The sequence below is a fragment of the Charadrius vociferus genome, unplaced genomic scaffold, assembly GCF_000708025.1.
Source record: "Charadrius vociferus isolate BGI_N301 unplaced genomic scaffold, ASM70802v2 scaffold611, whole genome shotgun sequence".
NCBI classification, from domain to species: Eukaryota; Metazoa; Chordata; class Aves; order Charadriiformes; family Charadriidae; genus Charadrius; species Charadrius vociferus.
In genome coordinates, this window is record NW_009646844.1 from 1020577 (window position 1) to 1033003 (window position 12427).

The 12427-nt window shown below is 38.8% G+C and overlaps 1 protein-coding gene across 1 annotated transcript; it reads right to left on the reverse strand.

The window, feature by feature from the left end:
• Positions 1–24: 24 nt before the first annotated feature.
• KIAA1279 (KIAA1279 ortholog) lies at positions 25–12425 on the reverse strand (the record flags this gene model as incomplete). The annotated part of the gene is made up of 7 exons (XM_009894015.1): positions 25–1214; positions 1925–2034; positions 4375–4459; positions 5615–5798; positions 5915–5994; positions 9870–9968; positions 12360–12425. Coding segments are annotated over 7 exons (1503 nt in total), but the record flags the coding sequence as incomplete, so codon positions are not given.
• Between the last annotated feature and the right edge of the window lie 2 nt (positions 12426–12427).

The following is a 12427-nucleotide window of genomic DNA, read 5'->3' on the forward strand; positions in this document are numbered from 1 at the left end:
CTCTTAGAAGAAAATTTTCATACAGCACTACATTTAGAAACTGTACGCCACAGGGAAAAACTGTAAGGGAGAAAAGGTTTATATTTACATACAGGAAAAACAATACAGAGCATTAGTTGGACATTCACTTTACATTTAAAGTTTATACCATTAGTGTGGGTGAGCTACTGAACTGGAGAGCTCTGAGTTTCTCACAAAGGTATATTAGTGCAGGCTCTAGTTGGACTGCCGAACTGTAGACACCTTAGTTCTGTCAACCAGTACGGAAGCTGTCTGACAGCACTGATTTTGACAGATATCATTTTAATAGTGCACATTTCCTTCAAGGCAAGTATTTAGATGAACGGACACAGCTTTGCTCTTAGCCTTTCCATTCTTGTTGGAAGAAGACCCACCATCTCCTTACTGAGTTCTAGTTCAGTTTCAACAGCACGGACAGCATCTGGGTACTTCTCACAATAGTCTACCAGAAATGTGTAATATTCCAATGATGTCTGCATATTTTCCAGTTGCTTTTTGCTATCTGAAGTAATAAGCTTACCATACAGTCGTGCAATATGAAATTTAGCCACCATTGCAGGGCGAAGAACATCTTCCTCGAGCTGTTCAGGAAACACCCTATCTGGGTTCCTCAAAGAATCCAAGAAGAGTTCATAATATTTGATCGCTAACTGAGCCAGAGAATTAATTTTTTTAATTGTGTGGGAGTCTAGCTCCTCTAACCTGTTACCAATAGCTATCTTTAAATCCATCATCTCGTAATAGGTGTCAGCTAGTTCAAACTGAAGCTGCCTACTAATCAACAGATAGTACTGAGGATTCAAGTCTACATATATAGACTCCAGCATGTCTAGTCTACGTTTGTGCATTTTGCAACGTCTCTCATAGTCTTCTTCAAAGAAAGCAAGTACCTTAAACAAAGCACTGTGATCCTGAACAATTTCTATGTGGTCAGTAACATAACCATCAACCTGAAAAAACTCTTTTGCTTCCAGAACATAGTTCTGACCAACTAGGAAGATTTCTCTGGCTTCTTGAAAATCTAAAGGATATACACTGCTCACTTTCTCCTCCATGGCTAAGACAGAGTCACATATATCACTCGTGCCAAAAAGGACAGCTTTTTTCCTGCCCTTCTCTTTTTCATCCTCTTCTTTTTTCCTTTGGGCTTTAAGTTCCAATTGTCTGTCTGGATCCAGCTCTCCTATGTTATCCTGAAATGACAAAGCATTCTAATTAAAAATGCATGTGGCTTACGAAGAGTGACTTACACTGAATCATTTTATTTATTAATTACTTTTGAAATACAAACTAGTTGGCAACAAGACAGAAGAGAAGACACATTGGCATATTAGACCTTATATTCACAAAAAGTCATGTAAATTACAGTCTTGATTCTGTAAAAACATAGGGCTAAGACAATTTAGTCTCCCTGTGTGACAATATAGTCAAAATAATACATGTAAAGCCCAAAGGTCCTCCTTCTGCAAAGCATTTCAGGAAATGCTGTTTTAAACATTGGAATGACTGATTAATGAATGAAATGAACTCCTGAATGAATGAAAAAATCAGCATACAAAACTGTTGCATATTAAGATGTTCTTACTAGCAGTTAAATAAGGAATAATCTGCCAAATCAAGAAAGCAAGAAAATGCAGCAGAGAGGAGGGAAATTCATGGAGTGGCTGTACAAGCAGTGCACTGATCATGCTACAGAACAAATCTCCTATCTGTACTTATTTCTAAGGGCTGCATTAAAATCAAAGCATACTACGAAACACCTGCTACATTGCAAGAATTTATTATACTATTCATTGAGCAATTGTTTATTATTTGCTACCAACTATGAATTGTTTCCTGTTACAAACATCAAAATAGACTTTGTTTTTAAACAATGACAGGTACAGAACAGGTTTTTAGTTACCTCAAGTAATTTCCGAGCACTTTGCAGGAGATTCAGGCAATACTTAATCCAGCACCTTGCAATTTCAGCTTTTCTCTGTCGAAGGTCCTGTTGGTCTTGCTCCATTTCATCTATCGAATGTACATAAACACATAAAAATCTTAAGTGAAGTCAAGCACTCCAGCAAGAACATCAAATGTTACATATAAAGAACAGGTTACTTGTATTTAATTTTTCCTTGTTCTTAGACAGAAACATCTTCTCCATGTTAGTTTGTATAATAATTCTGTGAACTGTCACGCTGATAGAAAAATCATACAGATTAACATGGATCTGTCGTGCATTAATTCTTCCAAAAAATAGATCATAATGTATGCTTAAAAAGACCTTTGATCACGGAGGTGTTTTACTGGAAAAAAGATTTTCATGTCTCTTTGTGACAGGAGAAAGAAATCAGGACAATTTGTTTTCTGAGATTCAGCTGCCTGCCCAGTAATTGTTTTTGGGGATGATCAGTGCATTTGTATTGCAATGGGCCCCAGACTTGCTACCAAAAAAGGGAACAAAAGGAGGTGAAACTTTCTTTGGTTAGTCTACCTGGTACCGATATAAGTTTTATTAGCTCTGCAACTTCTGTATTTTGCTCCCCACTGGTACAAGTAGCAGCACTGCTGATGTCTCAAGATAACGTTTTCAGAAAATGAATGGATTTGAAAGAGAATTCATTTCCCAGTCTCTAGGCAGAAGGCAGCAAGTCAGCTGAACAATGAGGGGACACCAGCATTCCTGTTCACCAAATAAAAAGCCAACTTCAGACTCAGATCCACTGTGTTCATTATCTTTCAATAGAGACAATCAAGTAGTTCTTATTAAGGAAGTGAGAACTGTTGCTAATCTAAGAAAAGGCACCTTTACTAAATATCTGTTTATATTCCGATTAACATCATAAAATGAATGTACTTGAGAGTGGCCAATGCTGACTGTGTATTAGTCCTTTTGTAAGTTAGATCTTTCTGCAAAATCATTTCCGAGTCCACAGCCCAGCTCTCTGTACCATGAAAAGGAAGGGAAAATAGGATAAACGTTTACTCCATTGAAACAAACACAAATATCACTACTCCCACTTGGTGTAGGAGGAAGTCAAGATAGAAGAAGTTAGCTGACTTGATCAAAAGGCACACGAGAAATCTATACAGTACAATTAATATCAGGACTCTCATCTACCACTTCCAGTCTTGCACCTGAATTTGAGACCGTAACTAACTATGTTTCTACACACCTACTGAAAACATAACCTCAATTTTTGGCCTAAGTATCATATTAATGAACTCTGACAACTGTGCTACGGAAGGCCATAAACACTGATTCAGACCTACTGAATATTTTGTAATATACTGTTTTCAGCAAAACCTGACTCTTGAAAGCCCCGTTTCCCTGAAACTGAAAAGCTTTCGGACGTCATCCTCAAAGTATTTAAATAGCAACAAAGGCAACTGCATAGAGTTCTATATTTTTTGAGCTAAGAGAAATACTACAAGCAATTAATTTAATGTACCGTCAGTGAAGTTCAACTAAGTAAAACTCAGTTGTGTCTATTCAGGTTATATTTTAACCTGAAATAACAACATCAGTGGATTAAACAGCTTGTGTTCTAAACAGCTCAAACAATTACAAGGTAACCAATATATTCACTGTTCAGAGTTATGAACTCACACAGGGGCTACCCTGAGTACTTGCACGCTCTCTACGAGTTAAAGCTTGATTGATTTGAAGCTTTCAGTTTCCCAAGACACCAAATGTAAAAAGCTGTGCTGTAGATAAGCAAAGACTAAGCCTAAGACAGATGACTTATGTTGAGTACTGACACTATCATGTAACCACAGGCCCTTAAAATTGTGGTCAGTTCTCTAAAAGTTTCTTTTATTGATCTTTCCGCTGAACCACAAAGTTGTTCCTTTGCATCAATACCCAAAACAACAGAGAGGAGCTACAACTCCAAAAATACTTGTTAATGAGGCTGCAGCATCCAGCAACAAAAGACAATACAAGGAACTTCTGGATTTGGTGGTTTTAAAAGCTGCATTTTCCCCTCCCTCTTTTAAAACTATTCCCAGGAAGCATCTCATTTGGTTCATTCAATCACTGCCCTCACAGAGAAGCAAAGGTAAGCTGCATTTTAAGCCCATCTTCAAGGACAAGTGTGTGAACAGAGACATTGCCACTATTGAAATGGATATGGTTTTACATTTCACTTTTATTCCGGTATGCTTTCTGAAACACCAGCACGAAGCACTTGAGTTTTGCCTCACAGGGTTTATTCATAGCCAGTCTTAAACTGTAGTAGCACCTCTTCAGAAACATCCCACTTTACCAGCTTAAATTTTGTACATGCTGCTAAACTTCACTTCTAACATTACGTATCAATGATGCTTAATTCACAATATTTTATCAAAACTTTTGTATGAACTTACTGTCTTCAGCAGATGGCACCTGTCCAGCTTGGCTAAAGATGACACTGGCTGCTGCTAAACAGTGGCGGGCCTCCATAAAGCATTGCTGAGAGAAACAGAAGCAGCAGCGTTTATCACTGGTGTAAGCAGCCCAAGCACTGCTCTGAGCTTGGCTAAACCCCCCGCCTCAGACAGTACAGACATATGAACACAAGGGAAACAATAGAACTGAGAAGCTCTGGAGCAATATTCCCCTGTCCACTGGAAGAAAAGACACAATTTTTCCACATCTACTACTGAATACAGTATTTTCTAACCAATCATTTTCTCTCTACCACAGCCACAATAGCAAACCTTGCTTTTGATATCGGATACATACATTGTGAACATTTTCACTGTTCTCATCTATGCTACTATCGCTTCCTTGTGGTAACGGAAGTGATGTCTTGTGGTAAAGATTGTATCACAGTGCGTTAGTCGGAGTGAGCTAGACAGGCAACACAACATTATGAGTCAGATTTAGATTCCTTTACTCATATTTGGCAGTGTGTTGCCTAATGATTAGTGCTATCAATGCGCCAAAAAGACATGGCAATTACAAGTTACAACTGAAATTATCATTAACTGGCTTAGGTATGGCAGAAGTCTTAAGCACCAGAAAAGAGCATCCGAAGAGTCTGGAATATAGAAATTCCTAAATAAAACTGAAGCATTTCCTAACATAATGGATTATTTAGAGTCAACACAGATGTGTGGAAGCAAACAGCGACCATCTTACATATTTGCTTTAATGTTCACACAGACTCAAACAAGCCTTAAGCACATGCTAATGTTTAAAAGACAGTCATTTACAGGAAACATCCATGTGCAATACCTTGGCCCTCGGATGTTTCCAGTTTCAAACTCTTTATTATAAGAGAACAATATAATTATAAGAAACAATTTAAAATTAAGTGATTATAACCTTGAAGTGTTACTTATGAGCATCATGTCACATCACTGCTGATACTTCATAAACTACAGAGCTTTTCTTATGTCTACACCCCTTCTCATTTTTCCCATTGCCATCACAACACCACAGGAAAGCCACTACGCCGCCTTCAGAAAAAACTAACAGATGTCAGAAGACAACTCGTGGTCTTATACGAGCGCATTTTTAATTCGACACAGAGCCCTGTCTCAAACAGCTGTTTAAACAATAGTCTTACTTGATAGTTCTATTTATGACATATATACTTAATGTTTTCCTGCTGTAATTTACCTTAGAAAGGTAGTACTGTGACAAAGTAGCAGCATTTAGTGCCCATTCTACTGGATGGTAGCCGCAATACTCAAGCTGTCGTTTAAGAGTAGTATGGCAATACTGAGCAGCCTTCTCAATCATGTCCAGGTGTTGGTAGACTTGTGCCAAATAATACAGAGTATGCGTATAGGCTTTTTCAAATCTGGAAAAAATAACAGTCTCTTTAGATTTCTTCTTTCCCCCCCCCGCCCCCTTCCTAAATACACCCTCAGAAATTATAAAAGTAATAACAACCTAGGTATGCGACTACAAACCCACCTTTTGGATCTCTCTTGGTCTGTGATTTTTTCTTCTTCTGCCATGAAATGTTCACTGGGATCCAGGGGAGGATTTCCATCCTGGCAAGAGTACATGATATATTCAGTCAACTACATTTCTCTTACTTTGTAATATAGTGCTCCCTCTTCTGGCTGCACATGATTTACCACTTTTCAATCCCAAATTCAACAAAATTTCATATAATTCATCTACACCTATCTCAAAGTCACATCTCTGCAGCAATTCCACAAAACTCATGAGATTTGGAGGATGAAAGCTGCAATTCCATATGGAATTACAAGGTTTCCAGCTTGTAGAAGACTTCTGCTTACAGACTTTCAAGTAATGCATGCTGCCTGCACCAGAAATACTCAACCTGGATTCTGCAGGACTATAATTGGGTGTCTTTATTTTGTACAATAACATGATGGTTTTTAAAGCATCAATTTAATACTACGTGTGCCTTCAAGTGCAAAGTATTCGTTTGCCCAGCTGTACTAATCAGTAACAAGAAAACATCCTGCAGGAAGCTCTGCAAAGAACATTATGTGCAGAGAGTGCTCAGCAGACCTGCTGTAAAGAGTTACCACTGTGAAATGACTTTATTCACAAACTGGTAAGACTATTTACTCAAATATATGAATAAGAAAACAGGCAACGTCTTTGAAGGATGAAGCTGCTAAACCTTGATGTAAGGCATGACCTACGTGCAAGTTATTAATGATGTGAACTACTTCATTTAAAAGTGCTTTTTTGTTTTTTAAACCATGAATTCTGTCAGAATCATTACACAGAGACAGATCCTGTGACACATACAAAATAGCTTATTTTCCTTGATCAAGAACGGTAAGTAAGATATTGCTGTGCACACAGAAGTAACTCTGATTTTAAACTTACTTTTGCGCATGCTGAGACATTAATTTCCGAGATGAATGCAGAATGGTGACAACTATACATCTTTCAGCAGCGGTCTGTTCAACTTTGCCTTAAAACAACTGTCAATAAAGTTAGCCAGCATAATTGTCAAGCCCAACAGATTAACATGTCTTATGGCAAAGTTTTATTAGTCTCTGCTTATCTAATTTCCTTTGGAATTGTGAGTAAGTTCAGATGCCAATTCTAAAACACTGCAAATGAACGTGTCTTTCTAAAGGTAGCTTTTTTTCATTACACAGTGCATCCTGAAGGATGGTCAACGTATCTGCTAGCAACCCAGCCCAGTTTAGCATGCAACTTTCCTAGCTCTTTCCTAACCCCGTTTATTTCTTAGCCCAAGAGACAGTAAGGCAGCAAATAAAAAGCAGTCCAGAGAAATACTTTTCATAAGATAATACAGACTCAGGCAGGAACAGGAGCATGGGTAGAGAATGTATTCACTTTGTAGTGAAGAAAACATAATTCTTATGTTTGTATTTCTTCTTATTAAAAAATCTTGAAGGGATTTGTTTGCTTTTAATGGAAACGTTTCATTCATCTTCAAAGATGGACAAAGGGTCTGAAACAGGTAGGGACAAATAAATAAGAGTGTTTAACCTACCAGAGGTGTAGATTTTTACGCAATCTTTTAATCTTTAGGGTTTTCTTTTTATACCTCATTATTTTCCAAGATGCGGATTTAAAACCCTCCACCTAGGTTTCTGTAGAGATACAAAAGCTCACAACCATACAAAGGCTCCCAAACCTTCCAACAAGATTTGCCGTGTATTCTGGCAAGACTATGACCTGGTATTTCTGATGTTAACAAAGAAAGCAATTGAAATGATACAGTAAGCAAGACCCTTGTCTCCTTCCTACATCTACATATTTATCTTCTGATACCAAGCCTTATGCCTTTAATCATCCCAAGGAAGAGCTCTGCAACTCTCCTCTTCCAGGTGGACTTCATTAGCCCAAGCTCCTGCTCATACAGTTGAGCACCCTCAGATTTTCACGGTATTGCACTGAACAATCAAACAGCTTTCCTAACAGCAAGATGTTGCTACAATAACTAATTATGTTTTGAAAAGAATTTAAAAATAGATATGAACTCAAAGCATTCAGGAGCAGAAAGTAACACGATCTTTTAACTCTACCAAAATATTTTTTGCTTTCAATTGCCTTCATTTTTCATCTTTAGGGGGAAAAAACCCAACACCACCAAATTTAGCAAAGTTAACTAGACACAGTTAGTAAATGTGGGAATATACGGGAAGATTGGCCAGGAGGATTGTAAACACACCAAGTGACTGGCAGCTGGGTTGTAGAAAAACACATATATCATACTAATCATTGTTTAGTCTTGTGCGTTTGACAAGTACAACATCTGTGTTTAGATAACATAAGCCTGTGATAGATTTCAAGGCACCCTATCGAACCTGCCTGAGATTCCTGCCTTGCTGTGGGAAAGATCAAAGCACAGTGGTAAACTACACATGCATAAATCCCTGCTATACGGGTGAAAACAGCAGGTTGGGTGATACTCGATCACAGACTGAGCTCCACGGTGCCTGCATCCCCCACTTGTGTGCCCGGGTGCTGCTGCTGATCCCCCAGTTGGCGAGATAATGAAAATGAATTTACTCTTTGCATTTCATCTGTGGTTTGTGGTGGTTCTCACACAGTAAACAACTAAATCCATCAGTTCAGGAAAATGCCTCTATCATCAACAGTTTACCAAAGATTCCCAGAGAGGAAGGCTTCCTGATAGCCAACTAATGGGGGATGTTAAGAAAAGTATATTCACATTTTTATAATTTGTGAATGATGAATGTTGACATGGTTGTATAAATCCTAAAGATCAAACACCACTGCGAGGAACTCAAGTCCTCTTTATAAACCATAAAGCAGTTGCACAAGCTCCCCCACACCCTCTGTTTTTGGGGTTGGGGTATTTTTTTTTGTTCATTCTTTGCAGATTATGTCAAACAGTTCAGTATTTTCAGAGAAACATGACACAAGTCCAATAAAGTTACCACAAAAACAGCCTTTTACTCTAGTTCATTTAGGAAAAAACCAACTCTTTAGGCATAACTATGTTTCACTATATTATGCCCTGAAAAGTAAGTGGCAAATAAAAAAATGTTGGGCAAAAAATGTGACAAGTGATCTGATGTGGGCTTATTGACAGTCATGTATGTATACCCTAGTCAGAAAGCAGAGCCCCAGGAGGAGCTAACAAAAAGTAACCGTTTCAGAAAAGCTCACAGTGAAAATGTGAAGTATTTGGAAGCATTGTTTAATCCACCGAAATTAAATCGTCTGTAGAGAGATGTAGTATCTCTTGTTAGACCAACCAATCCAGAGGGCAGAAAATAAACAGACAAGCTTTTCAGCACAAAAAAAAACCCTGCTCCTTTAATGCCACAAATGTTTTAGCTCACTCATGAACTGTTCTGAGGCAAGTCAGTGTAGGAACAGCTTTGCAAAAAGCTTAAAAATAGCACAAGGGAGTCTTTGTTGATACACAGAAGAATCCACAACTCAAACGGTTGTTTAATATGCATGAGAGGTTTAGCTGTTTATGAGATTGTCCCCTTGGATATGGAACTAAACTACTTGCCTCTACAAAATACTGTGCACAGTCAGAGCAAACCATGCAAATATTAGTTTTGTTTCCTTTTCCCACTGAAAGCAATGGATTGACATTTTACAGTAGTTCCAGTCTTAATTAAAAGCCAAATCCTACCTGGCTTCAACTTTGGATTATCAATTCAGAGCTTTCAAAAAGGACCATAATTTTTGAGCAAAATTATTTTCCTGAATAAGTCCTTTTTGAAATTAGCGATCGATCCTCTAGCTTGCCTCTTCCTACATTAGCAATACAAATCACTTTTGAAAAGCACCACAGCAGCCAGCATAAAGTGCAGAAACTCAAGTTCCATCGTACTTTTCTTTTTTTTTTTTTTTTTCAAAGATTACTAAAACTGTAAGTGGCACACAAAAGTAAGACCTGCTACAATATCAATAAATGCAGTACCTCTTTCATGTATTGATTATACAAGGCTTCTGCAGATTCCAAGTAAGTTTGCGCAGTTTTAATTTCATCCCTTAAAGACCACAGGATACCTAGATTATTCTAAAAGTAAACAGAAAAACATATTAGTTATTTTCTCATTATATTCCATTTACGTTACACATTTTTTCCAAACATTTTATCAGTCCTCATTCTTATAGATATGTGTTCTAATACAACGGAAAGCAAAAAAAAAAGCAAAAATTGTGCCCACCCATTTTATTGTGAGTTGCTCAAACGGGAGGGTTCTCACACAGTGGCAAACACATACAAAGGTCACCTCACGAACTGTAACTTTCTGTGTTTACTCTGCTAAATAAGGACTGGTCTGTTCAAATAATGAGCTTATTCCATACAGTATGTTCTGCATCTGATACATGCAGCTTTTACATCTTATAGAAATATCATAAAAAGAGCCAAGGAATTAGAAATTTGTCATCATGACTGTAGAAAAATTTAACAGGAAAAAGATAAGCTAGGAATGAATGCTTGTATATTTTCAACAATGAACAGAGACTAAAAGAACCATTAAGACGCAAAAGCTACAGATTACTGCCTTTAAATCAAATTGTAGCAACATACATAGTAACACTACTGCATTTGTGAACCCACTTTTTACAAAAAGTGCCTCTAACTTTATTAGTGAGATGAAAGCATTAATAACAGTCTGAGTCTGATGTGCTCATTTCATTCCTAGGCAGTGTTATTATGAAATCCAACAGAGCTAAAAAAAACACCCTTCAAAAGAGTTAGAATGTATAGTTGTGTGCCAGCCCTGTGTCCCTTTCAATTCCATTTATTTTATTATTTTTATACAAAAGCATCACATAGCATGATGTTTATGAACAGAAATACTTTGCCCACGGCTGAGCAGTGGAATGGACCAAATTTTATTAGACAGAAACTGATGCACATTGTTATGCAGAAGCTCAGAAATTAGAAGTAGGGCTACAGAAACAGGCCCAGAAGGAAAAAGGAATGCTCCTTCTTTCAAAGTAGAAGTTGGTGCCGTGACAACATACTCTGTACGTCCTAGAACGTGGAGAAGTAGGGCCACTGTTGACAATTACTGCTTTTGTATCAGAAATGTTTTCAATTAAATACTCAAGCCTTTTACAGCCCCTGGGATGCAAAGCTGAGCTCATTTACCATCACTGCTCTCAGCTGCCCGCCTGATGGTAGTGCCAGACAAGAGTAGACCTGTTTACTGTTGGACCACAGCACCTCACATGTGCAGCGCAGAAACTTTATCCTGCTGTTTCCGTGCAAACGTTTGTCCAATAGAGAGAAGTACTGCTTTCCAGCACACCCATTCAAAAGCACAGTGGAATCCCTGGCCCTCATCCACAAAAGCAACAACTCCCCAGCAACACACACTGGGAAGATGTTATCTCATTTTACGGGCTTTTCAAGCAATCTCCAATCTTATAATGGGTAACAGATTTGTAGCGGTGCACCCAACCCGTCAGGCTGAAGGACAACAAGTAGATGCAACCTCACGAATTCCAGACAACTCAGTTAGTTTAACCAATGTAAGAAAAGTCACTGTTTAACTAGCACCTTTTCACATGGACACGCAATTCCTTGACAGTTTTTTCCCCCTTTTCCATGCTTGACAAGGAAGTACTACTGAGCCTTTTCTAATCAGAGCAGCCATTTTTGACAGACACATCTAAATAACAGCTCTATTTCATTTCAAGCCTAGAGATAGATATCTAACTATACAACAGCTGCCATGATGGAGCGGTTGAGCAAATGCCTTTTTATGAATCTTCACATGGTGAGAACTAATTTTGTTAACAGTATTACTTTCTTCAGAATAAAGAGGTGAATATTATTACTTCTACTTCTGTATTTACGCATCTGGAATGAAATATAGTAGATAAAGAGATACCAGGAAAGGCTGAAAAGCAAGCAAGTAAGCAGTGACTCTGGAGAACAATTTACCTTTTCAGGATACTGCATAAATAAAAGCATCTCCCAACTTTACTTTGAGAAGAAATGACAGTTAAGGAATCACGAGTAAGTTCTGGACATACTAAGGTCTTCTACTAATTTATTCTTGCTCAGTTCTTACAAGTTCGGTCTCCATATATGCCGAAGTGCCTTGTCAACACCCAGTTTGAGGAGAACACACTGTTAGATGCTCTGCAGGCCCGGAGGCATCAGCAGCGAGCTTGAACGAGAGCAGCATCCCTCCGCAGCCCTCACCGGTAAATTACTTCTTCGAGCGTGAACTAACCGCCAGCAGCCCTGATGTTTATTACTCTAAACATCCGTGCCCATCAGGGGATCGACGCGCCACCAATCTCCCTTGCCCTACGTGCAGAGACCACGCAGCACGGCCCGCAGACCCAGCATCCCCCACCGCCTCACACCCCCCAAAGGCACCGCGGCCTCCCCGGGCCCCTCAGCGCCGCCGGGGCAGCCCACACCGCAGCCGCCCCAGCCCACCTGGGCCTGTATGTAGAGGGAGACGCAGTCTGGGGAGAGGCGGGGGGGGTCCAGGAGGTGCGTGCAGC